This window comes from Podarcis gaigeae (genome assembly GCF_964106915.1).
Source record: "Podarcis gaigeae genome assembly, chromosome: 17".
NCBI classification, from domain to species: domain Eukaryota; kingdom Metazoa; phylum Chordata; class Lepidosauria; order Squamata; family Lacertidae; genus Podarcis; species Podarcis gaigeae.
The window spans coordinates 4729703-4757531 of NC_139694.1; the positions used below are offsets into that span (position 1 = coordinate 4729703).

The 27829-nt window shown below is 43.6% G+C and overlaps 1 protein-coding gene across 10 annotated transcripts in view; it reads left to right on the forward strand.

Moving 5' to 3' along the window:
- PCGF3 (polycomb group ring finger 3) overlaps window positions 1-27829 on the forward strand; it is a 53594-nt gene that overhangs the window by 19419 nt on the left and 6346 nt on the right. For 2 of the 10 annotated variants that reach the window (XM_083719766.1, XR_014559394.1), the window contains 8 exons: window positions 7637-7679; window positions 9406-9443; window positions 14602-14719; window positions 18074-18170; window positions 19387-19442; window positions 20831-20941; window positions 22706-22794; window positions 25240-25377. In XM_083719766.1, coding sequence (XP_083575892.1) covers window positions 14611-14719; window positions 18074-18170; window positions 19387-19442; window positions 20831-20941; window positions 22706-22794; window positions 25240-25377 — 600 coding nt within the window. In that variant the 5' untranslated portion in view covers window positions 7637-7679; window positions 9406-9443; window positions 14602-14610. Of the gene's footprint in view, window positions 1-7636; window positions 7680-8714; window positions 8832-9405; window positions 12321-12369; window positions 14031-14456; window positions 14720-18073; window positions 18171-19386; window positions 19443-20830; window positions 20942-22705; window positions 22795-25239; window positions 25378-27829 lie in introns of those variants that run through there. The other 8 variants (XM_083719760.1, XM_083719763.1, XM_083719767.1 and 5 more) reach the window with 8 other exon arrangements.

A 27829-nucleotide genomic window follows, 5' to 3' on the forward strand; every position in this document is an offset into this window, starting at 1 on the left:
TATTAGTGACTCATCATCCAGTTTGGGCATTCTTTATTCTCAGAATCAGTTTGCCAGAGGTTTAATTAGCACTGAACTTTGAAAAGGATGTTCGAATGTGTGGGTTATCAGGTAAGCAGCAAAGGGAACTCTACCTGTTACCAGCTGGGCCTTGAAAGGTCAAACTGTTCAAAGGTGGATTTCATTAATGGCTGAGAGGGCGGTCTATTCTATACTTAATGCATGCTTAAATTGTGTTCCCCTCAAGCTGATTTTGCCTCTGGTGCCTACAGATTCTTCCTTCTTGACTTCAGTGGGTTTTCAGTATAGAAAATGGGTGACCTGTCATGCAGGAGCTTTCTCCCCAAAGCAGGTGCTTAGTCCATAAGCTTTTCTTTATTTTCAGGGTTTTAAGGAATTTAATCAGGGCTAAAAGGGGGAAAATGCAGTTAACCCTGGCTACATGGGTTCATGTGCTGACAGGACTAACAACTTCTGATTTTAAAAAATGTGGGCACCTTGATCGGTCCAGGCAAGTCAGTGGACAGAAGTAGAAGCAAAAGTTGTAGCAGCAGCTGGAATGCCAGGAGGAATGAGGTGAAGACATGGAACTGCCCTGAGACCTCCGAGTATGAGGCGGTATATAAATTCAATATTTTTTTTTATTTATTTTGAAAATTGAACACTGCCACCCACTCCTGCCTCCCTTTTGCCTCTATGCTGAGTAGAACAGAGTTGGGGAGACATTCTGGAGATACTGAGTTTTATTGTTTATTGCACTCAAATTATTTTTTTCTGTGAGTTTAGTATAATTGGCTTGTGATTCTTAATTAGTACTCTTGCTGTGTACTAACCCTTGGATTTTGTGAAGCATTTAACTGCTCTAAGCTGCTTTGGGAACCAATCTTGGTTGAGCGGGATATAAATATACTAACAGTGCAGTTGCTAATCATGTTTGCTCAGAAGTAAGCCCTACTGTGTTAAATGGGACTTAATCGCCAGGTAAGTGTGCATAGGATTGCAGTTTAAGTGAATAATAAAGCTTTTCATTTGTTCCTGCATCTAGCGATGGAAGTCACGATGTGCGGCTGCTGCCTATGTACCTACATTCTAGAAAACTACATCTCTGGGTTGTGCTGTTACCCTCTTCATCCATGTTGTCTGAGAATCTCTAGGTTATCAAAAAAGCAGCCACTGAAGTTGGAGCAACATTCCCAGCCGTGCTTTGCTGATTTGCATGTACAGTAATGCCAAGTCACAGCATGCCCAAATTAATGGTCTCATAGTATAATTTCGGATCTGGGTTTGCAAACAATGGTTGTTAGATGATGGTGGCCTGGACATCACAATAAACCATGGATTGAAGTTTATGTCTGAGCTTATGAGTTTATGGGAAGGCCCATAAGTATCGATACCACTTTGTTCTGCTTGCGCTACCTTTTTCTTTTAGACTACTGTTTTATTCTGATTACTGTGAGATACATTTGTGAGCTGTTGCTTAGAGTAGGAATCAGATCCCCCTAACCTTGAATTTTAACTTATAATGGTGAGAGGTGCCAAATTTTGTGCTTCCAGTTCCCCTGAACAAATAGTTGATTCAAAACTTGATGAGACATCTGAGATGTGGGCTCCCGGGTGTGGTGTGCCCATTGTCTGCAGTTTATAGCAGTTGCTAATAAAGTTCAGATTTAGTTCAAGACTGTAAGGATGGTTTCTAAAAGCTCTGCAAGCTTTAGTCTTTTTATATCCTAGAAACCTCTTATGTGTGCCTAATATAGGTCCATTGTTAAGATATTTGGGTTTGGTGGAATATTGCTTTGGCTCATAGGCATACTTGTCCCCTTACAGCTAGGTCCCCTGGAGTTCAGAAATACTTTAAGACTTCTTTCATACTGAAGCTTTTCTTCTTGTTGTTAAAATCCCTCTAGCATTCTCACTATTGCATTTGCTTCTGTTGTTGTTTGATGGCTCTGTGTACTTCATATTTTGTATTCATTACTCTTTTGGGAAAGTTGTTTTTTTTTAGTGCAATGGGGCTCTAAAACGGAATGCGGAAATTTCCTTACATTTCAAAAATAGTATTGGTAATTTTTCAAAATCAAATTGGTTTGGATCTTTCTATAGCTTTCATGAATGCAAGGCCTGCCATTGCTTTGAGTACTGAAGTAATGTAAGCTGTCACTGTATGGAGATCTAGGCATCATGGAGATGGTGGCCTTTTAGCAGAAATCCAAAGTTAATGAAGCCTGAGGATGTGGTCAAAATGCTTGCAACTTCACAGCCTGTTACATGCTTTCTTGCTTCATATTTATCCTGGCTGATTATTGCCAGCCTTTGAAGCTTTACTGGGTAGCTCCAAGGTGTGATGAATGCTTTGTGGCATGATAGGATGGTCCCTGCTGCTTTGGAGGAGGTGGTAGTGTGGCCATGCAAGGGGAAAAAATCACTTTGGGAGCAGAGGTTTATTCCAATTATCGCATGCAAACTACTTTCAACACACCTTTTTTGAGACAGGGTGGTGCTGGTTCAGCTGTGGATGCTTTTCTAGTCTGGTCTGGTTTTGGGACAGAGTTGGTCTCAGTCACCCTGATAGATGACCTTCGGGATGGGGAAGTGTGACCATGCTGAGATTGCTTGGATCTCTCTGTGACCATTGATACCATTCACCACATTATACTCCTGGACCATCTTTGTAGGTTGGGGACACCATTTCACAGTGGTTTTGCTCCTACTTGTGGGGTTGGTTCCAGAAAATAGCATTGGATGGCTGTGTCTCAGCTCCCTGACAATTGATTTGTGGGAGCCGCAGGCAACAATTTCCTCCCGAAATGATTTAATATTTCTATGAAGCCAGTGGGGGCAGTCACTGGGAGATATGGGGCAAAGTGTCACTAGTATGCTGATGATATCCTTCTATATTTCTTTGTAACACCTGAACCAGGAGAGGCTGTGTATGTCCTAAACTGGTGCCTAGAAGCCCTAAATGCAGTCATAGGCTGAATGAGAGCAAATAAACTGTGACAAGACAGAGACACCATGGATAGGAAATTCCCAGATCATAACCTTTTTGTTAACTCTATAATTCTATCTATGTGTCTTAAGTGCCCTTTGACAAAGTCATATTGACAGTAGATCCATTGAAATGAATGGACTTAAATGAATTATGATTAACTTAAATCCATTGATTTTAGTGGGTCTCCTCTTGAGTGTGGCATAGTCAAAGGCCATTCTTTGAATTTAGCTTGTTACCAATCTGTCTAAAAAGGGAATAGTCCAAAAGGGAATAGTGTACAAAAACATTGTGATAATCATCCCCAGTCTTGCATGTGAGCTTGGTTCTTCTCTTAATCTAAAACAGGGAGAGGTTAGCAGCCAAATGCAGTGCCTTGAATCATAATTTGAAGTCTGTGAAGGAGGCAGGAATGGACTAGAATAGTGTATGCTTCCCCCTTCTCATTGCATGATTACCAGCAAGTTACGACTGGACTTCTGCACCCAACTTCATTAACTAGATAGTTCTGATTCATTCCTTTTGTGCCATCTGTTCATTAAATGACGTTGAGGAGGAAGGTGAAAGAAATTGCTCACACTTATGAGTGTTTGAATGAATGATGCTTAATTTGTCACCGGTGATTGTCTAATATTCAGTCTTAATACCTTCAAAAATTTACATTTAATTGGTCTGTAGTATAAAGCTCACTGTAAACTAAACCTGCCAAAACACTGATCAGAGAACTGATTTTCTTTTACAGCAACCACCGCTTAATCAGTAGTTGTTTTAGCAAATAATCTTGTATTGGATGTCGAAAATACTCTTTTAAAAATAAGTATGCTCAGAAATTGGGATGCAGGTGGCGCTGTGGGTAAAAGCCTCAGTGCCTAGGGCTTGCCGATCGAAAGGTCGGCGGTTCGAATCCCTGCGGCGGGGTGCGCTCCCGTCGTTCGGTCCCAGCGCCTGCCAACCTAGCATTTCGAAAGCACCCCCGGGTGCAAGTAGATAAATAGGGACCGCTTACTAGCGGGAAGGTAAACGGCGTTTCCGTGTGCGGTTCTGGCTCTGGCTCTGGCTCTGGGCAGAGCAGCGATGTCACGCTGGCCACGTGACCCGGAAGTGTCTCCGGACAGCGCTGGCCCCCGGCCTCTTGAGTGAGATGGGCGCACCAACCCCAGAGTCTGGCAAGACTGGCAGGGGTACCTTTACCTTTACCTTTATGCTCAGAAAATAGTCACACTTAATACTTATGTGCAATATATGCACAGGATGCTGCCATTAGTTTTACCTTTTTCTCAAGGGAAAGATGCTTCAACCTCTTGATCATTTTGGTTGCAATATTCTGTAAGTGGTGGTCCTTTATCTCATATAGGTAAAGGTACCCCTGACTGTTAGGTCCAGTCATGGACGACTCTGGGGTTGTGTGTTCATCTCGCTCTATAGGCCGAGGGAGCCGGCATTTGTCTGCAGACAGCTTCTGGGTCATGTCGCCAGCATGACTAAACTGCTTCTGGCGAACCAGAGCAGCACACGGAAACATCTACTCACAGCAAACCTGGGTTTGCAACAGGGAGCTGCAGCCAGTCCTGGTTCCTTGCTGAGTGTATCTGTATGATACATGAGCGTATCTGTATGATACATTAATCCTGAAATATTTTTACACTACATTTTTAGATGTACAGTTATGTATATACAACTACAAAATGTAGTGTGTGTGAGGTGTGCAAGTAAGTGCATATGGGAGTGGAGCAGCCCCTGCCTTTGTGTTGTGTGAACAGAGGGCTTAAGACACCAGTAATACTGCATTCCTCTTCTGACTTGAGAACATGCTTCTAGAGCTACTTGAGCTCAAAGGCATGAATTGTTGACTAGGATATTTAAGCTTGCTAATCTTGGAAGATTAAACTGATTTTACTAATTTAGGAGTGGTAATTCATCTCTGGAAGCTGAAGGATTTTTGGAAGGGTTACCAATTAGTATTTGGTTGTACTTTTGGTTACTTTTGTATTTGTTTACTTTTCGGCTATATGTGTAACAGCAGTGGTTCACTGTACCATAGGTGTCGGTTATTCATTGTTTCAGAAAAATCATATTCTTAAGTCTTATTCAGTCATTATCCCCTCAGTGCAGTTACCACTGTGCAAGAGGGAGAGTTGGGGTGAGCCCATTAGCCCTTCCCCCCATTTTATGTTTCCGTGGTCATTTCTACTGTCCATGTGTTGGAGGCAATTTACAGCTGAGGACTCTAGTTTGCATAGAACATCTAGTCAAGTACAGCAGGTGTCCCACTGCAGACATTCAGTCCGCAGCATGTGGAGGCCTTCAGGAATTTCAGTGTCTACGTGCAGGAGGAACTGTTCCAAATGAGTTCTTTTCTGCTTGCTCCTTTGCACGATGGTGCCCACGGGGTGGGAGGGAGAGTAATTGCAACAACATTTCAAAGCAATTTGCAAGAAATGCTAATTAAATTAAAAAATTCTCCGAACTACACCTGTATAGTGTCAGGTGCACTGCATATGGACTAAGTTCATTTGGGGTATAACAATGAACAATTTCTAGTTCAGGTTCATTCTCTTACATGTGCTTTATACTCTTTAGACCCTTTGAGCCTTTATGCTTAAAGATCATAATTGTTGAGGGGTGTGTGTGGAAATTAAACAATTCACATCCCATTGTCTGTGCTTTGATGTTTTCTTAGTCTTCTTAAGTATGTTTTATTCTTCAGCACAACAACTTGTGAATGCTGAATTTTTGTTTGCAATCATGTGCATCAGTGTTTCCCAACCTTTTTACTTGGTATGGTGACCCATCAATTTATCAGGTTTTTTTATGGACCTCAGGTCATTGGCAGGCATTGGTTTTGTGCATTTTAATTGCATGTTTGTGTATTTTATTACCTTGAGGCATCCAAGCAACAATTTACTTAATATCCTTGTTAATGTGGAATTTGTTGAATTGTTTATAGTACTTAAAAAGTTACCCACAGTTTTGTTTATGGGAATGTTAGAACACCAACCATCTGATTGCAGGATATGCCTCCATAAGCTGTAGAAATTTGTTTTTAAAACATACAATTACACAAGCCATGTTATATCTAACAACATATTAATATTTTAAATATTTTTATTCTAAATGTAGTCCATTTCAGCAAATAACAGTGGGATTGCTAAACTAGCATTTTGCCAAAGAGTAGTTCAATGTAGGCTTTAATGGTTGTCAGACATGGTTCTCATTATCATTATGGATACATAACCTGTTTTTGTATTTTGGCTTCATAGTAGCCATTCCTGAAAAATCTGTATCAAAAAGGTATTTGCTACCAAATGGCAGCAGCACAGATATTGCTTCATCAGCAATCTCTAGATACTCTGTGGCAACATGAAAGCAAAATTCAGAGCACCTCATTTACAAAAGTTATCTTAGAGGGTCCTATCACATGACAATTGAAGGAGCTGTTCTTTTTGCACAATGAGGACTTCATGACATCAGTTGCAAATGGGTTTTGCACCTACTCAACCTTCTCAGTTTCTAAGCAGACTTCAAATTACCATTGACTTAACTAACCTTGGCAGCAGGTTCAGTGATGGTTCACTTGTACAGGGAGTTTCTCTGAGTGATTATTACAGCTCATCTGTGATGCACAGCTGCCAAAGGAGTGCCTTGTGGTGAACTGTCACTGGATCTGCCAGCAGACAGCAGTTCCCAAGTGTTACAGTGTAAGACCTGAGCCATCCGGATGTTCAGAGACATGTGTTTATTCAGATCCCGACCCACTTATGGGTCATGATCCATAGGTTGGGAAACAGTGATTCAGCTGAACTTGAATTGAACTGTGAACTGGATGGTGGTGAGCTGGAATTAGTGCCTTTTGGATTTCTTGAACTTGTTCCTTTTAAAAATGAATTCCCAAGTGGCCATCTCTTTTTTGTTCTTATAGCAAGAAAATGCTTTTTATGGCAGGAAAATAATGAAAAAAAAGGCATTCATGTGCATCTGTAGAGATAGAATAGCTTTGGACCTTGTCATGAAATTTGGCACAGAATAGTAGATGAAGAAAGACTCAGTAGCAGATTGCATGTGGGTCGCAAGACAGGTAATACATGTATTAGGAATCAAGTTTTGAAGCCTGTGTCCAGTTTTGTCCCAGAAAAACTGGGGGCTAAGAAACAAGAAGTGAGCAGAGCTGGCTGGTGCTGCCATCCAGTTATTATAATTATGATAAAAATATCATAATTATTCTGCCGCTCCTGTCAAAGGAGCCCAGGGCAGCAGAAACAGCAAAAGTAAAACAGTGTCAGACTAGTGGGTTTAACTCTGCGAAAGGTTACCTGCTCTACTAGATCTTGTGGATCTAGGGAGTTTAATAGTGACCTATTTTAAGCAGGAAAGCAGTTGGCCTTTTGATAGCTTGACTATTTTATGCTGACAGAAATAAGTTCACCGGAAAAGGATCAGAAATACTTCTCATTTCTGTCACCCTGTGGTGGCAGGGAAAAATTACATCTGTCTAATTTTTCTTCTCTGCACTGTGATAGGCACCCATCATTTAATGTCAGCCCCATCCCATATATGCATTGAAATATTTACCTATATTCCTTAAATCTCTGGTATTTGTTCTGGCAATCGTAGTGTTACCTAACAGATTGTTTTCTTCTCTCTTTTCAGGTCTCTGGATGGCAGACTCTGAAAAGAAATGCAGTTTTAAGAGGTATGTTGACCACATGTGCTTCCAGAATTATTTGGGGAAAGAGCACTTTACTGATGGAATTGGACTTCTCGTTTCTCACTTTAAATAGATGAAAGGGGAAACAGGGATTGAAAACAACAAGCACACCCAACTTGAAATTGGTGCTTTTGAAGTTCTAGTCATAATTAAAATTTGCAAAACGCTTAGTTTTACTGTAAACAATAAAATTGCTGCTGTCCCACCAGATAGAACCTGTTTTAGTCTCAACATCAGATTTGTTATGGGTCCAGTATAAGTTGCTTTTAATGTTAGCCTTTAGTGTTATGGTGTGACAGTTGTGTAGAAGCTCAGGGAGGATGGTAACTGTTTTAATCTTGAGGGTTTTTTAAATGTAGGAATACTTTTTTATTCAACTGAAATATCTCAACACTCTTTCACATAAAGATTATGTGGGGGAAAGAAGATTTGGGAGATCCCCAAATCTATTTAAATTGCATCACTATAAAATAGTTGAACTTCCCCTCCTAACTGGAACTAGGGAATTCCTGTCAGTGGCAAGAACTCCTTCATGCTCTGATTCCTGCCACAAGAAATGTTTAATGTGTTCAAAGTTTTGGAATGTCACAGAAGAGTCTTTGAATGGTTAAGTTATCCTTACAAGGCTACTGAGAGTCACCCAAACTCTAAGCTAACCCTGCTTCTTCTGGGGTAGTTTGTCCACCACCCTGCACTCATCTCTCACCTGTGAATCCTAGAAGCTGTCAGCATGCAACAGCGACCACACCCTGGGAATGGCTTTGGCTAGCTGGCTAAACCAGGTCAGGGTAGCTGATGGGACTCAACCATTGATGAGTTAGGGACTTCTCTTGCATGCGAAGACAGACTCCTGCAGATTGAGCAGACAAGTATTGGGTTCAGCAGTCAAGAAGATGGTTTCTGTACATGCTGTAGAGGGAAGTGAGGGGCAGATGGGGCTCATCCACCTGGAAAGGTAGCCCACCTAGGAGAAGGAAAAATCTGATGCTAAATCTCTGCTGCTTTGTGGAATATCTTCAGGAGAAGAAAAGGCTAAGGAGCAGGGCTTTTTCTCAACCGGAACTTGCCAGAAGTCAGTTTCAGCACCTTTCAAGTGGGTGCTATTGCCATTCTAAGAGAATGAGGGAGGTTTTCATGGTGAGTTTTGGCATGTCTTTTTTTTGAAAAATAGCACTGCTAAGGAACTCAGAATAAACCCAACACAAATCCAGAGTGAAGACCCTAAGACTGTTGGATAGTGACTTGTACACCTCCTGGCAACTCCTGCCACCAAGTTGGTGCCAGACATATTGCTCTGCTTTCCTTTGAAACCCCATCAGCGAGGCTGGGTTGGTGGTGTCTTGTCTTCTGGGCAGCCCAGGACCTCCATACACACTGCCCAGGCTTACACCCCGGGGTGGTCACTTCAGTGCTGCTATTGCAATAGCTTGACTTGACCTCCAGAGGTGTATTCCATTGTCTCTCGAGACAGATGGATACCAACACAAAGCACTATGCCATGGGAGCTAGGAAATTACTATTTTCAGAAGCAGAAAAGCCTGAGGTTATCTTGGGGCCAAACTAGATATGACCAGGGGAGAGTAAGTATTAGCTCTCCCACTGTTTGTTTATTTATTTTTTAAAAAATAACAATTTAAATACAATTAGAAGTGTAGGCATCCATTTGAGACAATGTGTTAACCCTATTCTCTCTGTAACATTTTCCTATTAGGCTGCTATTTGCCCTGCAAGAGAAAACAAAGCATACAGGTATCCATATTATTAATAGCTTCAGAAGATGATTTTCACTTAAACAACAGTACAGAGTAAAGGGTTTAACATACCCACCCCACTGCAATTCCAATCAAATTTCCCAATGTACCCCTGCAACTGTTGTTAAACTGTAAAAGTATGTACACTGGATGTGCTCTCGTGGATCTTCTGTCATGCAAACCCTTTGACAATTGTCATATTCTGTGTAGGATTCCCCAGGCATGGAACTGCAGAAGATTGCAGTCCTGGTTGTTGCAGCTGCTGTTCATTCTTCTAACCACAGTTAGTGCCCACTTCCTCTGAAGCACATGAATTTTCTGTTTGCATTTATTAGCTAAGATTATGCTGTTTATTTTGAGGATTAGATGGGTTTGTTTAGCATTACTTCTCAGCATCTGATATCTCAGATCTCTGGGGCACTGCTTTATATGGTGCCAGAGTATGGCTTACCATGAGTGTTTTGAGTCCCACACCCACCTTGCTCCTTCCCAGGCTTTTTTAGGTCAGCACAAAACAGGAGATAAGCCAAAGTTTTGCTTATTGTGTTGTCTGAACCCAGAATTGTTGTTAAGGAGGAGATAGTGTACAACTTTCAGAGCTGTGAAAGGACTGAACTTTGGCTATTGTCATGTTGTCATCATGGTTTGGCACAGTGTGTTGTACAGATGTGGCCACTATGTGTTTTAGAAAGTATCCTCCATGGGCAAATACACTCAAATACACCAAGGGGAGAGATAAACAGCTACTATACTATTGTAATATTTACCATATTTTACACTCGTCCAGCCTGGAGTAGAAGGGGAGAAACACACTGCTCTGAAAAGCACAGAAAGGAGCAAAACTAGCAGCCCCACCATCAAGCTGTCATGGCTGGCCAGTTTGGCAATGTTGTGGAGATGATAAGTTGCTGAAATGGATGTTTGAGCTGGATACTGTGATGGGGGGGGGGGGCTACTTACGCTGACACAGATGTGCCCCATTACACATTCTCTCAACTCACCCCAGATTCAGCATATCAGACATAATGAAACCTTCTTCTTCTTTCTTTGGTGATCATGTGTAGCCGAGTAAGATTGTCTTTCATGAACACAGTCTTAACAGTGAGTACGTGACTGTGGAGGCCAATTCTGGATCCACACGTCCTTCCGCAGTGGGGACATAGGTTTCCGGATGGGAGCTGATGATGGTGAGGGTTTGCCAAACGTGCCTTCCTCTTAGCACGTTTCTCCCTTTTTTCCTGAGTTCGAGTGTCTACAAAGTCCATGATACCTTTGGTAAAGGCAGCATCTTCCACCATGTGAGCAGGAAGACACCAGCAACCAAAAGCTGTTGGCATCCTTGCACTCGGAAGTACAGTTTGCCCTGGCAGCACATACTCCTTGCAAGTACATTTTTGATTGCAGCATGTAAAGAGAAGGAAGGAGGGGCCATATAACACAGAGCCCCGAGAGCTTCCTTGGAAGGAGGCCTGCAGAGAAGAGAGCATAGAGCCCTCTTTGAGACAAGAGCTCAAGACTCACTGAAGGAGTAGAAGTGTCTTTTGCCAAGCAGGGAAAGGGAAGTACCAGGATAAAGGACAAAGGAAACTGCAATTGCTCACTGTATAGGGCACAAGGTAGGGAAAGTGGAGTTTGAACCTCACCAGGGGGAATAGGGAGAAGATGAGCAACACCAGAGACACTACTCATTAGTTCCCTATTGGCAGCAGACAGGAAACAGATGCGTCATGACACATTGGTTTCCCTCAGCGTTGAGATCCAGTCACATGTGCCAGAAGCACAAAGGTTGCAGATGAAGCCTGGCGGAACAAGTGGCAATCTCATGGAGGGGGTCTGAAAGCAGATCATACCAGGGAAAGGGATTTGCTGCTTCCTGGCAGTAAAAGAGCATGGGTGCACAATCTTGACCAGATATCAGTCCGATTGAATTCAGTGGGGCTTTCCCTGAGGAAAGGGGGTTAGGATTGCAGCCAAATCGTAGTGAATAGCACCTGGGGTGGAAGAGAGCCTGAAAAGAAAGGTCTGTGGCATAACCAGTTACTCCAGGAGGGCTGCTGTACCTTGGACAGTTGCTCAGTAGCAAGGTAACTGCTGTGGTGCCCCTCATGGCTCACAACTTCATGTTGATACTGTGAACAAAGAGTGGCTGGAAGAAGTAGGCCGGGAACAGGCAGGGGCATCCTGATTGCTGGTCATGGGGTGCTCTTCCTTGGGGCCTACGTGGAATGGATACCCCATTCCTTGTAGGCCGTGGGGAAAGCCTGCCCCATGAAAGCTTGGTACCTATGGGCAGTGGCTCATGGAGAGCAAGAGGCATCTGCTGCCAGACTATAGTACCTGCATCTCCTCAAGCACAGTTGCTGTTTGTAAGAGAAGACTGAGTGCCGCCATGGGGGAGAACCATCCTTCTCCTTGTTTCATGGGAGTTTGCAGTGGAACTGTGTGTGTGCTCAAAGAGCTTGTCTTGATCCATGTGTCCAGGCTGTGATCCAGCAAGACAGAAGTGTTTGGCCAGCAGTATCAGTGTATGGAATGGAGAGCAAGTGTGGTGTAGTGGTTAAGAGCAGTTGACTCGTAATCTGGTGAACCGGGTTCGATTCCCCGCTCCTCGACATGCAGCTGCTGGGTGACCTTGGGCCAGTCACACTTCTCTGAAGTCTCTCAGCCCCACTCACCTCACAGAGTGTTTGTTGTGAGGGAGGAAGGGAAAGGAGAATGTCAGCCACTTTGAGACTCCTTCGGGTAGTGATAAAGCGGGATATCAAATCCATTCTCCTCCTCCTCCTCTTCTTCTTCACCAACAAATAGTTTACCTATATGTGCAGATGCCTTGTACGGAAGAGACTGTTTCTTGCTACTCTGGCTATGGGGATGGGTGGGGAGGAAGCAATACAGTTCAGGGAAGACACAGTATTAACATATAGCAAAGTGGGGTGGTGAAAGACATAGGAGACGGTTGAATCAGTCATACTTTGTGGCATACAACCCCCCTCCCCCAGCGTTAAGGACCTGTCATATGGAGAATTGCCTATGCTGATTTTTCTTGGAAAGTTTGGCTTTGATGGATATGCAGTACCTTCATCGGACATAAAAACATATGAATGATTCATTTCTAACAATCTACACAATAATTTGTAGAAGGCCTCTTAAGGGGAGAGAATAGTTAATCATAAAAAACAGAATTCCCCCCCTCCCCTAAGAATCTTGAGTTTGGCTCCTGCTAGCTAGTTTTATTGAATGACATGTACATTGATCAGGAAAGCCAAAGAAAATGGTCAGTGCAGAATTATCTTAAAGTAATCTGAAGATGCAAGCACACTGAATTACCCTTACTGCAATGAAATTATGAAATGTGTTCCAAAATAAAAATTAATTAAAATGTTTTCTGAGCCAAAGTGTCTCAGCAGTTCTTACTGAAAAGCATGTTAATTTGGTGACACCTGCTGCGTAGGATACCATTGCAACAGATGGTAAAACTAGCTCCCCCCCTCCTGTTTTTAATTATTTAATGCTATACTCCTCTTTTTCCAGTGCAGATTTTCCCAGTGAGGAAATGTGAGCAGGTGTTTTTATCTGACTTATAAGTTTTAGTATGTCATACTTCAGCTGCTTTCTGGGAACTTTGAGTTTGTATATTTTTTATGAGCCAAACTTTCTCATCAAATTTGGGTGTTTTCATAACGTTCTTGAGAGATTTTAACAGTTTGTTTTGTCAGGGTCCCCCCTTCCCCTGCCCTTCCAAATTTAGGGTTCAGGGATTTATTCTTGATGAAAGCGCACATGCATGCATTACACACAGATTACATGGAGACTTGTTTAACTTCTGTTCAAAGGCCTCAGTTGAAAGAAGGACGATGACTAACCATTCCTTATTGTCTTATGCTACCAACATACACATTAGTCCCCACCCCCAAAGTTACACAGACTTTTGATTCATAGATAATAAAATATGTAACATCTGTCCCCTGAGGCAGACTTTCAACAATTCCTTGCAGACCCAGCGACTCCAAATTCCTAGATACTGGATTCCTATCATGCTGCTTTTTAACTGACCTGAAGTCAGCTGCAGGTTATATCAGTCTAAGGTCATTTCAACAACAGATGAACTTTTACAGTTCAATCGTATACATTCCTACTCAGAGGTAAGCTCCATTACAACATCATGACCCACCTAACTCAGAATTGTCTACTGTGACTGCCAGTGACTCTCCAGGGTTAAATACAGGTTTGTGTTTGTGTGATAGAATCATGTGAGACTCTACCCATTAACGTGGGGATTTTTGGAAGTTTTTGAAATTTATGCTAGTAAGTAATTCTAATTTGGGATCCTACAATCCATCACTGCCCCCAACTGCAATCTGAAGTGGTGCAGTCCACTAACCTTACCTGCTGCTTCTGAGGACTAGGCCCCAGTTAAACCTGATTGTGTAGAATGTCACAAACTTAGTTGCGAATAAATATTGCAGCATTAGGTCTAGAATACCAAATGTTGAACTTGCCTTTAGTAATTGGATTGGATAGTTCAGTGGATATTCATTCTCATTTTCTTAAACCAGGACCCTTCTTTTCAAGTAAAATATTGTTAGTGTCAGGGAACTGCCACCAGAGCCAGAGGCGGAGGGAAGGCTCCAGAGGGATGCCGGAGAGGGTCCCAGCAGGGAGAAAGGCAGCCCATCTGCTGGGGAAGGAAATCAGCATAACACCAGGGGTGAAGGGGGGCAGAGAGGGGAATCAGAGAGAAGGCTCCAAGACTCTTCGCCAGAAACCAGCGGGGAGAGCACGGGTCCTCCGCTGTCCACTCCCTCCCTGCGCAGAAGACTTCCGCGCAGGGAGAGTAGGAGGAGACTTGGCGTCAAAGAACTTCTTTCCTGGAAGAGATTCAAAAAACGCCCACTGACGGATTCTGCCAGCGACTGAGACAGCCACAAAGTGAAGGGCTGTCCAGACAGAAAGGGTTCAACCAGACAACCAAGCCAAGAGTGGCGGCAACTTATACATAAGCAACCCCTAGAACCATTACAGTTAGGAAGAAAGCTACATTGAAAAACCTAATCACTCTCTGTATTGCAGGCTTATCATGAACGTCAAATATTTAAATTTGGAAAGGCCACTTACATCCACACTTGGAAAAACTGATGGCCCTGTTTCTCTTGCAGACACCAAAGATGCTGACGAGGAAGATTAAGCTTTGGGACATCAATGCCCATATAACCTGCCGCCTTTGCAATGGTTATCTTATTGATGCTACCACTGTAACGGAATGCTTGCATACCTGTGAGTATTAATATGAGTATTCATAGTGATGTTTCATCAGATGTAAGATTAGTGGGTTGGGTATTTTTCATTGTCCGATACATCCTCTCTGTCTGCTTCTTCTAGCTTTGTAATGTCAAATGTCCAATACCAAGCTTCTCTCCACCCACGCCCCCATCCAGGATCAGATCGTGGGTGAAGACAGATTCTGATTACAGATAAAATCCATATTCTGGCTGGATAAGATGTTACTTTCTGCTGGGAAGGACATAGCAGGGGTCCCCGTAAGCCTGAGGCTAACTCTCATGTCAATACAAAGCATGTGCTGTGGTCCTTCTTTTAGTGGTAGGGGAGAGTGTAAACGAATGATGCCAAGTAATGTTCTGCTTTACTTTGAAGGTGAGGGCAATGGTATATTATGGTAGGCTTTTAGGAATGTTAAAAAGTGGGATTGTTTTGAAAGATAAGGTATATTGGAGAATTAATGATGGTGGTGATGTTTGAAGCGGCACATAATCCAAGGTTTATTGCTGGTAATAAATCAGGTTCTTCTTTTCCTCATACAAACCAGCAGTGAAGATCTAAAAGGAAGGATGGGGGGGGGGGGTGTTTGTTAATATTTTGCAAGTGGTATTTGAAAGAAAATGAAACATGGAAATTTAGTTCATGTGATACATACTAAATTATGAGTTGATTGCTGTGCCGATTTGTAAGCCTTAGATTAATACTCCTAATTTAAACCTAAACTGAACCTAAACTGTACAAGGCATAACTCTGGACAAGAGGGAGACAAGATAGGTTTGTAGCTCTTGCTCATGTAGCCACCTGCCCCTTGTTAGGGGCAGGTGGCTACATGAGCAAGAGGACAGGATCACACTTCAAAACGACCTTGACAGATTAGAGAACTGGGCCAAAACAAACAAGATGAATTTTAACAGGGAGAAATGTAAAGTATTGCACTTGGGCAAAAAAAATGAGAGGCACAAATACAAGATGGGTGACACCTGGCTTGAGAGCAGTACATGTGAAATGGATCTAGGAGTCTTGGTTGATCACAAACTTGACATGAGCCAACAGTGTGACGCAGCAGCTAAAAAAGCCAATGCAATTCTGGGTTGCATCAATAGGAGTATAGCATCTAGATCAAGGGAAGTAATAGTGCCACTGTATTCTGCTCTGGTCAGACCTCACCTGGAGTACTGTGTCCAGTTCTGGGCACCACAGTTCAAGAAGGACACTGACAAACTGGAACGTGTCCAGAGGAGGGCAACCAAAATGGTCAAAGGCCTGGAAACGATGCCTTATGAGGAACGGCTAAGGGAGCTGGGCATGTTTAGCCTGGAGAAGAGGAGGTTAAGGGGTGATATGATAGCCATGTTCAAATATATAAAAGGATGTCACATAGAGGAGGGAGAAAGGTTGTTTCCTGCTGCTCCAGAGAAGCGGACATGGAGCAATGGATCCAAACTACAAGAAAGAAGATTCCACCTAAACATTAGGAAGAACTTCCTGACAGTAAGAGCTGTTCGACAGTGGAATTTGCTGCCAAGGAGTGTGGTGGAGTCTCCTTCTTTGGAGGTCTTTAAGCAGAGGCTTGACAACCAGGAGTGCTCTGATGGTGTTTCCTGCTTGGCAGGGGGTTGGACTCGATGGCCCTTGTGGTCTCTTCCAACTCTATGATTCTATGATTCTATTCTAGGTCACAATCATTCCCAGTTTGGGTGCTTGTGGCTTATTCCATTTCAGTGCTAAGGTCCTTATGACATTTGAAAGACCCCCCCCCTTTGATAGGTGATGGCTTATAAGTGCATTTAAACTTCGTAGAATTTGCCATTTATACAGTTCTTCCAAAACACTGAACTTTTCCCCCTATTCTACTCAGAAGCTCCTCTTCTTTCCCCATTTCCTTTCCCTCCGAAGGAACTTCTACTCTTTGCAAGAGAGCAATAAATATTTTAATAAATAATAAAACTGAACCATCTTGGTCTATCTGGACTTTCACCTTGCTGTCCCTCTTCCATGGTTTTAGTCATATGCTTTCTGTTGACTTTTAATGCAATAGGATAGCTGGGTAATCGTGTGGGTGTGAATCTTTGTTATGTCAATAGGTCCTCATTGCTTTGCATATATCTCTCTGCCCTCCCTCCTTGCAAACCAGGCTTCCCTCTAAAGGCTCACAGTGCCTCATCCTGGCTGTTATTAAGCACTACCTTGAGCTTGTTTCTGCTAAAATGTGCATCATTTTTTGTGAGATGTAGATGGCACTGTTTAACTGCAGAAGCCAGGCACCAGTATTGCCAAGGTTTCAAAGCCACTGTAGGACGGTTGGCTATATTCAAGCGGATGGTGTTCTAGGTATCCTTTTGCTGTACCTACAACTCTGCTGTTAACGTCACTGAAATAACCTCAATTTCAACTTTGGACAACGCTAAATCAATGATGGCACACTGTCAGATATGTAATAAATATATGTTTATAAGGAACATCCTATGTATTCAGACCTCAGTTTGACTCTAAAGACCATGTTGTTCTTAAACAGGAAACAACTTTTTCATAACTTCATATTCTGCATTCAAACAACCTAAAAATAAATGTGAACTTTAAAATTTAAATCAGTTTAGAATTCTAAACACATGCCAGAAAAGCAAGCAAGCAAACAAAACCCCTCCCAGTTTTATATTGCTGCTCTTCTGATTTTTCTTATCTATATTTTACTTTCTGAATTTTACCCTCTGAAGATGAATGGAAGTGCCTGAATTTATGCCTTAACATTTGTATGTTAGACAATACATCCTTATTGGGCATTATTTAGTTAAAGCTGGAAAGTGAATACAAATAGATGCTAAAATATATAATGCATTTAGATTACATTTAACTTTTTTTGTATTGAGAAAGCAGTTTTGTAAAGAATGAAATGTTCTAGTCAGAGATGGAGAACCTCAGGCTTGGAGGCCAAATGCTTGGAGCCTTCCAGGGCTCTCTCGCCCTCATAAATCTCTCTAGGTCACATACCCTGGAGACCCATGCCCCTGGCCCAGCTTTGCACCCCCCTTGAGTGTTTTTTTGACTGTCTGGAAAGTGTCCAGTGAACCCCAAGAATGCTGCTTACTTGCTTGGATGGATGGAGGATAGAGAGGAATGTGTGAGTGTGAAGAAACTAGGCAAAGGTGATGTTCACATTTATGGCTCTGTTCACTTTTGCCTTGGCCCACCCACATCCTCTATGTGGCCCCCAGCAGGTCGTCCTGAAGGGAATGTGGTCCTCTGGCTGGGTGGAGGGCAGGTTCTCCACCCCTGGATTAAGGGAACAGTGTTAAATATGCAACATCCATGTTTCTTCTTAGGATGGTAGTAACCAAATCTTTCTATAAACAGTCTGCAGGAGTTGCTTGGTAAAGTATTTGGAAGAAAATAACACCTGTCCCACATGCAGGATAGTTATACACCAGAGCCATCCACTACAATATATTGGGTAAGTAACGTTTTAAGGTACCGTATTTTTTGTCCCTTAGGACGCTCCGTCCCATAGGACGCACCTAGTTTTTTGGGGGGGAAATAAAGGAAAAAATTTTCCCCTTTATTCCCCCCCCCCCCAAAACCAGGTCAGGGAAACCGAACCAGGTCGAGGAACAGTGGGATGGTGGCGCTGCGCCTCCCTGCTGTCCCCCGAGCTTGTGGGGCTGGCTGATGTCTGCCCGGTGCGCGGGGCGCTCTGCTTCAGCGCGCCCTGCCCGCCGGGCGGCAGGCTGCTATCCGCAGCGTGGGGAGCCCTGCGGGGAACTTCTGCAGGGCTCCCCACACTGTGGATGTCTGCCCGGTGCGAGGGGCGCTCTGCTTCAGCGTGCCCTGCCCGCTGGGCGGCAGGCTGCTATCCGCAGCGTGGGGAGCCCTGTGGGGAACTCCTGCAGGGCTCCCCATGCTGCGGATGTCTGCCCGGCGCGAGGGGCGCTCTGCTTCAGGGGGCTCTTTGCGCCGGGCGACAGGCTGCTATCCACAGCGTGGGGAGCCCTGCGGGGAACTCCTGCAGGGCTCCCCACACTGTGAATGTCTGCCCGGCGCGAGGGGCGCTCTGCTTCAGGGTGATTATTGCGCCGGGCGGCAGGCTGCTATCCGCAGCCTAGACAGCCCTGCGGGAACTCTCGCATGGCTGCCTAGGCTGCGGATGTGTTCCCGAAGCACCGGGTGCTCTGGTTTCAGCACGCCCGGCGCTCCGGGAAGCAAACTGCGGATGTCTTCCTGAAGCCTGGAGAGCGAGAGGGGTCGGTGCGCACCAACCCCTCTCACTCTCCAAGCTTCAGCGAAAGCCTGCATTCGCCCCATAAGACGCACCCAGATTTCCCCTTCATTTTTGGAGGGGAAAAGTGTGTCCTATAGGGCGAAAAATACGGTAATATGTACAGAGATCTGCTAGGTATGCCTTTCCCATCAGTGGGCTGGTTTAGAAATGCATGTACATAATTTGACTGCACATCACTTGATTGCATAGCACAATGAAAATTATGGGGAGCCATCCAGCCTTCCTTCATTAACTTTACTTTTACGTGAGGGATGAGTTGATGTTTCAGCGCTCATCCCAAGGGAAATTTCAATGCTCATCCCACCATCCAGTGTTAAGCGATACAAATTCAGCATGGAAGTGCTTCATAGTGAAATTTACTTCTTGTTATTTTCTCTCTCTTTTTGGCTAGTCATGACAGAACAATGCAAGATATTGTTTACAAACTTGTTCCAGGTCTTCAGGAAGGTAGGTGAACAATATACTCTTCGGTAAACATTTACATATGATTAAAACTTTTCAATGTGGTGTTTGGATGTAATGGTTCAATTTTTAAAAATAAAGTAACATGAAATAATGGGTGGCATGATGTAGTTCTAGGTTGTTTTTATGGGGCTGCTTTGGCAACTAAGGGCCAATTGGCATGTTACAGTGGAGCTCCATGCTTGTAAAAGTTACTGGGATGGTTTTGGTGGTTTCAAGAGAGGGGTACTGTGGTCCCAAGTCAGATCACTTCTGCAGAGCTGCTGTTAGCCTGTAGAAGAGAAAACTAATCTCTTGGTTGATTTTACAGAAAGTTATGTTGGGAGCTCCAGACATGAGGCACCAATGTAATATGTAGTTTGGCCCTCAAGATACTGCAGGCAGGAAAATTCATTGCAGTGTGGGTGCCTCATATTTGCACATGTGAATGTGAGAAATTTTAGCAAGTGGGGATGTTTACTGGTATTTACTGATATTTGAATGGGCCCAGAGAGAAATGACAGGATAACTAAATGCCTTTGGGAAATTTATTGTGTGTGTGTGTATCTCACCACCCTTCACCTGAAAATATGTAACACAAAATATATAACCAAAAACAAAAGCAAACCAATAGTCCCCCTCCCACAAACACATCTGGAAGACCATAGATTTTTTTAATCAGCCAAACGCCTGGTTATAGAGGAATGTTTTCGCCTGGCGCCTAAATGTCCAAATGTCATCCTCATTTCTATCATATAACTGATAAAGGACACATACCTAAGAAGCACATGAGTAAATTTCAGAAACAAATCTCATGATTCAGGCATTTCTAACATTTCCCAGCGGGCTTCCTAAATTACCAGTAAATGTCAATATCCACATAGTTGTTTACATTTCCTGCAATGCAAACTAACATAAAATTCCTTGTGGATATGCTGCAATTTGCAGTCCTAGATTTTGCTGTTGCCTGTTTCACTAATATGGATACTTTATACATACGATGTGTGTAGAGTAATACCATCATTACTTCTGACTGAAAATTATTTCATAAATGAAGCAGGCATGGGAGTGGGAGTGGGAAAGACTTGATTTCACAGTTTGTAAAACATGAGTCCCCGCCTCAATCCTAAATCTTGCCAAGAGTCACTAACAAGTGCATGAAACAAGTGCTGGACCATTTTAAAGTAGAAAGTGAAATCCAAAAGTAGCATTCAGTTGTTTAAGAAATTTCTCATCTTATTAAGATGATGCGTAATGAGTCACAGAAAAGCTGTCGGACATTAGAGGGTGCTCTTGCTACATTTTGCTGAAAGCGTGAGAGGAGTAAATTGTTTGCTTAAGTTGATGAAGTCCACTGATCTTAGCTAAAGACACTGTTTTACAATGTTAAACAGCGGAAATGAGAAAGCAGAGGGATTTCTACCACAAATTGGGCATGGAAGTACCAGGTGACATCAAAGGGGAGACGTGCTCAGCCAAGCAACATTTAGATTCCCACCGTAATGGTAAATAGACATTGCATGTATTTGCTACACCTGTGCTTGCGAAAGGAAATTGTTTGAACATTCTTTATTGATTTATAGTATGTTTATTGCCAATATATTCTGTTTCCTAAAGAATATGTCTGCTGTTGCTTGTGAAATGTGCGACAAATATATATTTTCCCACAAGTAAGCAGCTGGAAGGCTACAGCCTCCTGATCTATATATTTGCAACAAATTTTACATTCATGCCATTTTCCACAACTGATGGTACCTTTGATCTTCCCCACTGGCTATTGTATGGTCCACCTGTTCATGTAATGTAGGAAGTGAACTCATCATCTGCACATATATGGGTGCTGTGGTGTAGGCATTCAGAATGCCTAGTGGTTTATAAAGATGACTACAGCTTTGACTAAGGATGTCGGATCAATAGCCAATTTTTAAGTCTTTAGAGGCAAGCAAACAACTTCACTGTGATAGACTTCACTGTGAGCTGCTTTCATCAAAGCGAATTTGAGTGGTGTACGTTTTTCTGCTGTTTCAGAATGAACTTTACAGTCCTTAAGTGGCATAATTGTGACATGAGCCACTGTAGTTAAGAACCTACTTCAGATGCATCAGCCAAGAATGCAGAAATTTATTTAAAGAAATAAAACGCCTAGGATCCAGAGCAAGGAATGTATTACTGGTTCAAAGACACAAGTGGTATCCTAATATTAGTCTTGACAGTAGTGTGGGGGTGTCCATTAGTGCCCTAGTGCCAGTGGATGCCACACGCTCTTGGTGCATCTGAGCAAAGGACTGCAGAAAGATCTGATGTGGGCATAGTGGAGTTCTCTCTGTTCACCTTGTGGGATGTTCTTATGTGACACAAGTTCAAGGCATTAGGGGCCAGGTGTGTGTGTTGTTCCTGGCAATTGGGCAGAGTAGGCTGTCCACATCTCACTAACTGGGAAACTCTAAAATAAATCCAATGTAAAATTGGCTGTGCCATATAACCTTGTGTTTGGGGTTGATTGTGCTGCTCCAGTACAGCTTGTCAAAACAGAATGCTAGCGTTGCAAGGACCTTCATTTGCAGGTAAATATGCCACCGCAAACGATTTAGCTTCATGAAGGGCTTGATTGTAAGGAGAGAACTCTTACACAGCCTCTGCCTCTGAAGAGGAGCAGAATAAAGAACCCTTTGCCTACATCTCTGCTGGGGACAAATTAGCTGATAGTAGTTATGATCAGGGGCAAATTGTGGACAGATTTGTTTTCTGGCTTCCTGTTCTCTCTTTCTGGTATACTCTAATTTTAAATCTCCAGATGTTTCAGTCAGAAACAGGAAATGGAAGTTGTGTGCAGTTTAGCCTGAAGCCTGATCTTTTGAAATATCCGAGGTGTTGCAATGAGAAGAATGTGTAAATGTTATGTTGGGATGAAAAGTCTGAGTTTTGGTGGCTTTGCTGGTAAACTGTTTTCATTAAAAGCAGCAAGAGCACAATCAGGTTGTTGGTGGAATTATCTAAAGATATTACAACCTATCAGAATCTTGAGAGTTGTTTTTTAAAAAAAAAAAAACTTTCAAATGCCTGAGTTTGTCATGATGCACTACATGACATACTAGACACATAGTGTCTTCCATGTGTAGCTTGAATTGCTCTTAATATGAATGAATTTATTGTAGCTGATAGAGCTACATCTGAAAGGGCTGAGGACTTCTTGCATTTATTTCATATGTGAATTTGATATCTTTAGAGTCTTCAACTTTGTCACAGATGCTCTCTGCTTTTTTCATAAGGGGAAACAAAAGCAGATGAGAGTACAAACAAAGAAACGTCGGAAGAGAAACAGGAAGAAGATAATGATTATCATAGAAGTGATGAGCAGGTACTGTTTAAATACGTCCTTTCAATTAAGTAGATGTTTAGCTTTTGGTTTCAGGATAGAACCAGCTAGGAAATAACGTTGTACCTTTTCGAAGAAGGCATTTGTGTGAGTAGCTAGAGATGCGATGATGGGTGTGTTCATTTTTGAGAGAGAGTGGTATCCAACAAGATTCTGCGCAGTGGAATTTCCCCTACCTTTCCATCTGCTCAGTGTGTCCCCTGCATGTATTCCGGGTTCCCCCCCCCCCAATCTTCCAGAACAAATTTGGGAAGGGCACAGGAAGGCATGTGGGGAGAGGAGGCGAAGTTCCATTGCAGACACATTAATCCTTTTGTTAGTGGAGCACGTACCGTATTTTTCGCCCTATAGGACACACTTTTTCCCCTCCAAAAATGAAGGGGAAATGTGTGTGCGTCCTATGGGGCGAATGCAGGCTTTCGCTGAAGCCTGGAGAGCAGGCTGTGCTTGCTGGGTTTTGTGATTCTTTGAAAGTGTGCGCACCGACTCCTCTCACTCTCCAGGCTCCAGGAAGCTATCCGCAAGCCTTGCACGCCTGATGGGAGTTCCCCCGGGCGCGCAAGGCTTGCGGGCGGCAGCCGGCAGCACGGGGCGCCCTTCGGAGGACACCCCGTGCTCCGTGCAGATGTCAGCAAGCCTTGCGCACTGGGGGGCGCGTGGGGCACCCTGAAGCAGAGCGCCCCTCGCGCCAGGTAGACATCGGCCAGCACCACAAGCTCGGGGGACAGCGGGGAGGTGCAGCACCGCCATCCCACTGTTCCCCAACCTGGTTTTGGGGGGGAAATAAAGGAAAAAAAATTCCTTTATTTCCCCCCCCCCAAAAAAAAAGTAGGTGCGTCCTATGGGACGAAAAATACGGTATTTGGATACTGCCCAGAGTTTGAAAGTTTCTCATCAAGTGAGTACTCAGTTTCTAAAATGAAAGCAGGCTGTGCTTGCTGGGTATTGTGATTCTTTGAAAGTGTTGAACCCTTCGCTGCAATCACCTGTAGCCAGGTTTTGTTTCCTGTCATCCTAGTGTGGTTGGTTGTGGCTCCGAAAACTCCATATACCAGTTGAATAATTGATGCAATCTTCTCTGTACACTTTGCTTCTGTTTCTGCTCTGGAGAAGTTGGCTTTTCAAATCACTGCCTTTTAGGACTGTTTCTACATGTGTAGTTTATTCCTGCCAGCTGGTCTGTCACCTGGCTTCAGCAGCTGTGAAAATGCAGCCACTTAGATACACTGTTATTTCATCCCTAACTTTCATTTCTTGTTAATGAAATTCAGCATTCCCTACTGCAAGGAAAAACAATGAGTCTTTTCATTTAAGCATTTCATGATTTTGCTATTTGAGTTCATTTTGAAGAAGTCAATGATGTGACTGTCTCAAGTATCTCTGATGTTTGAAATTGGGAGAGGCCATAGCTCGGCAGTAGAGCACATTTTGCACGCAGGAAGTCTTGAGTTTAATCCCCTTGCGTCTCCTGCTGAAATAGATCCTTGGGCAGCAGGCGCAGGAAGGATGGCCTCCTGAGACCTTGGATAACCTCTGCTGCTCGGAACAGACAACAGTTGACTAGATAGAGCAGTAGTCTGGTATCATAAGGCAGCCTCAATATGCCCAGGGTTTTGCTGAAAGCCAAATCCCTCGACTCCATGGATCATAGAGGTAGAAGTGGAAGGGCCATTTCGTGTTTGTTTTTTTGTTCAGATGTACAAGACATCTATAAATCCTGGGAAGAGTTGTAGATCCAAACGGACATGGATTTAGCAGCACACCGTAGGGGAGTGGGTAAATGTAGAGGAGCTGGTCCTGGAGTTTGCACATCCCGGTGTAAGAAACTTCTTGGTTTCTGTAGAGGAAAACTAAAGATGCAGTGCTTTACCTAGGTAGGAGGCCAGCACGGTCTTCACTGAACCACCTGAACAACATCACCATCTGAAGCTGCCTCCAGTATGTGGAGCCTCCACCAACAAAAACACATACCTGTCCCAGTTTGGTGGTGAACAGCAGTTCTGGTCTTGGAAGGTATAGATCTCTTGCATGACTCTTTGATATGTGGAAGTTGCATGCTTCCATAGGTACCTGTCAGTTGGTACCCATGATGTAGCTGCTCCCTAGGAACATAGGGAGGTTGGACTGTTTCTCCATCTATCCCACCATTGACTACTCCGCCTTGCTGTGGTTCTCCATGCTCTCAGACTGAGCTCTCTGTTGTCACCTGCTCCCTGACTCTTCTAAAGCAAGAGATGTCAGAGGTGGAAACTGGGACCTCCCCTGCGTTCCAAGAATGTGCTCTACAGCTGATTTATTTGTACCTTCATTTTATGTAAAATGAATCCTTGCTTAGTTCAGTTTCTCAACCTTTTTGTCACTGAGACAAGGGGCACTTAGAAGGGAACCCCTATTAACTCGTGTTGGCTGCTTGTTTCCCCCCCAAAGGTAAGCATCTGCTTAGAATGCAACAGCAGCAAATTGCGCGGATTGAAGAGAAAATGGATTCGCTGCTCTGCACAAGCTACAGTCTTACATCTAAAGAAGTTCATTGCCAAAAAGCTTAATCTTTCTTCTTTTAATGAGGTAAACTTTATAAAAAATTATCCATACAAAGAACAAACATACATTTGTGTTGTGTTCTTAAAATGATCTTGCAACTCTTTTTTTTTTAAAAAAATAGAACATCGCTTTACAAATGATAGGGGTTTTTTTTTTTTCTTTCTGAGACAGAAATAGCTTGATGAATAGAAAGTGTTGATATCTTGAAATAGTCCCTTTAGGTATAACAAATGAGATTTTCTCTTAGAATTGGTTCTGAAGCTTTTCAATATTAGTCATATTTCTCTATTCTTCCTTCACCTGCTATTTCCATTTGAACCATTCATTTTAGCATCTATAGGGAGACTTGGCTGTTAAGAGGTTTGGGGTAGAGGCTTGTACTAAGTGAAATCCTGTCCTGACGAAGTCCCAGGCCTTCTCTACTTTTTCAAGATTTTTTTTTTAGCAAAAACAGCTGAGATAACCTCAGGCTTTCATTCATACTGTGCAGTCTAGAAATGTGCTTTAAAAACAAAAACATCTGCTCCAGTAGGTCCCCTAAACTTGTGGAGCAGATTTTAGGGGCACACAGAGTGCTGTGGGGAGTGGGGAGAAGTAAGGGAAGTAATGTTTGCATGCGTGGAAGTCTGTTATGGAAGCTGAATGCTACAATTTGATACCTGACCCTCTGGAATTTAGCTTGTTATAATTATTATTTATTAAATTTGTTTACCATCCTTCATCCGAAGATCACAAGTTGGCTCGCAACATAAAAATACAATGTGAGAAGGCAAATTACGTAATAAAATAAGAACAAAAACAAACCAATAACCCTCCTCCCACAAACACATTGAGCCTCTCTGGGGAAACATTCCACAAACAGGGAGCCACCACAGAAAAGGCCCATTCTTGTGTTGCTGCCCTCCAGATCTCTTGTGGAGGGGGCATTCAAAGAACGGGCCTCATGGTGATGGCAGGGTCTGAGTTGGTTCATATGGGGAGAGGTGTCCTTGAGCTATTGTAGTCCTGAGCAGTTTAAGGCTTCATAGATCAAAACCTGCACTTTGCATTGTGCCGGGAAACTAATTGGCAACCAGTGCAGTCAGTGTAATATGCTCAAACCGTCTTGCTTCACTGAGCAACCAGGCCACCAAATTCTGCACCAGCTGAAGTGTCTTCAGAGGCAGCCCTACTGTGTCGCACTAATCTAACCTAGATGTTACCAGAGCATAGACCACAGAAGTTAGACTATCCCTGCCCAGGTAGGGGGGCAGTTGGGTCACCAACTGAAGCTAATGGAAGGCACGCCGCACCACCGAGGCCACCTGAGCCTCAAATGACAACTACATACCTGTTCCTTCAGAGGGAGTGTAAGCCCATCAGGAGCAGGCCACCTCCCATCCATCTGGCCTAGGGAAATGTAATGGTTCTAGGGGGTTGCTCGTGCATAAGTTGCCGCCACTCCTGGCTAGGTTACCTGGTTGAACCCTTTCTGTCTGGACAGCCTTTCACTTCGTGGCTGCCTCAGTCGCTGGCAGAATCCGTCAGTGGGCGTTTCTTGAACTTCTTCCAGCAAAGAAGTTCTTTGACGCCAAGTCTCCTCCTACTCTCCCTGCGCGGAAGTCTTCTGCGCAGGGAGGGTGTGGGCAGCGGAGGACCCGTGCTCTCCCTACTGGTCTCCGGTGAAGAGTCCTGGAGCCTTCTCTCCGATTCCCCCATCTGCCCCCCTTCACACCTGGTGTTACGCTGATTTCCTTCCCCAGCAGATGGGCTGCCTCTCTCCCTGCTGGGACCCTCTCTGACATCGCTCTGGAGCCTTCCCTCCGCCTCTGGCTCCGATGGCAGTTCCCTGACAGGAAACGATCACTAACAGTGTGTCAGTCTTATTTGGATTGAGCCTCAGTTTGTTGGCTCTCATCCAGTTCATTGCCAAGGCAAGATGAGAGTCCAGCACATACACTGCCCAACCTGCAGATGCAAAGGAAGAACAAAGGCATGTGTCGTCAGCATATTGTCGACAGTGGACTCTAAAACTCTGGATAACTCCACTCAGTGGCTTCCTGTTAAACAGCATAGGGGATAAAATTGAACTCTGATGAACCCCACATTGAAGGGTCTACAGGACGAGAGGACACTCTCCAAGCATCCCCCTCTAGCAATGACCATCCAAGTAGGACCAGAATAATTATAATATAATAATAATTTATTATTTATACCCTGCCCATCTGGCTGGGTTTCCCCAGCCACTTGGGCGTCTTCCAACTGAATATTAGAAACAATACAGCATCAGACATTAAAACCTCCCTAAACAGGGCTGCCTTCAGTTGTCTTTTAAAAGTAAAATAGTTGTTTATTGTCTTGACATCTGCTGGGAGGGCGTTCCACAGGGCAGGCGCCACTACCGAGAAGGCCCTGTAACCTCACTTCTCGCAGCGAGGGAACCAGAACCACTGCAAAGCAGTGCTACCACCCATCACCAACTCGGACAGTTGCTCCA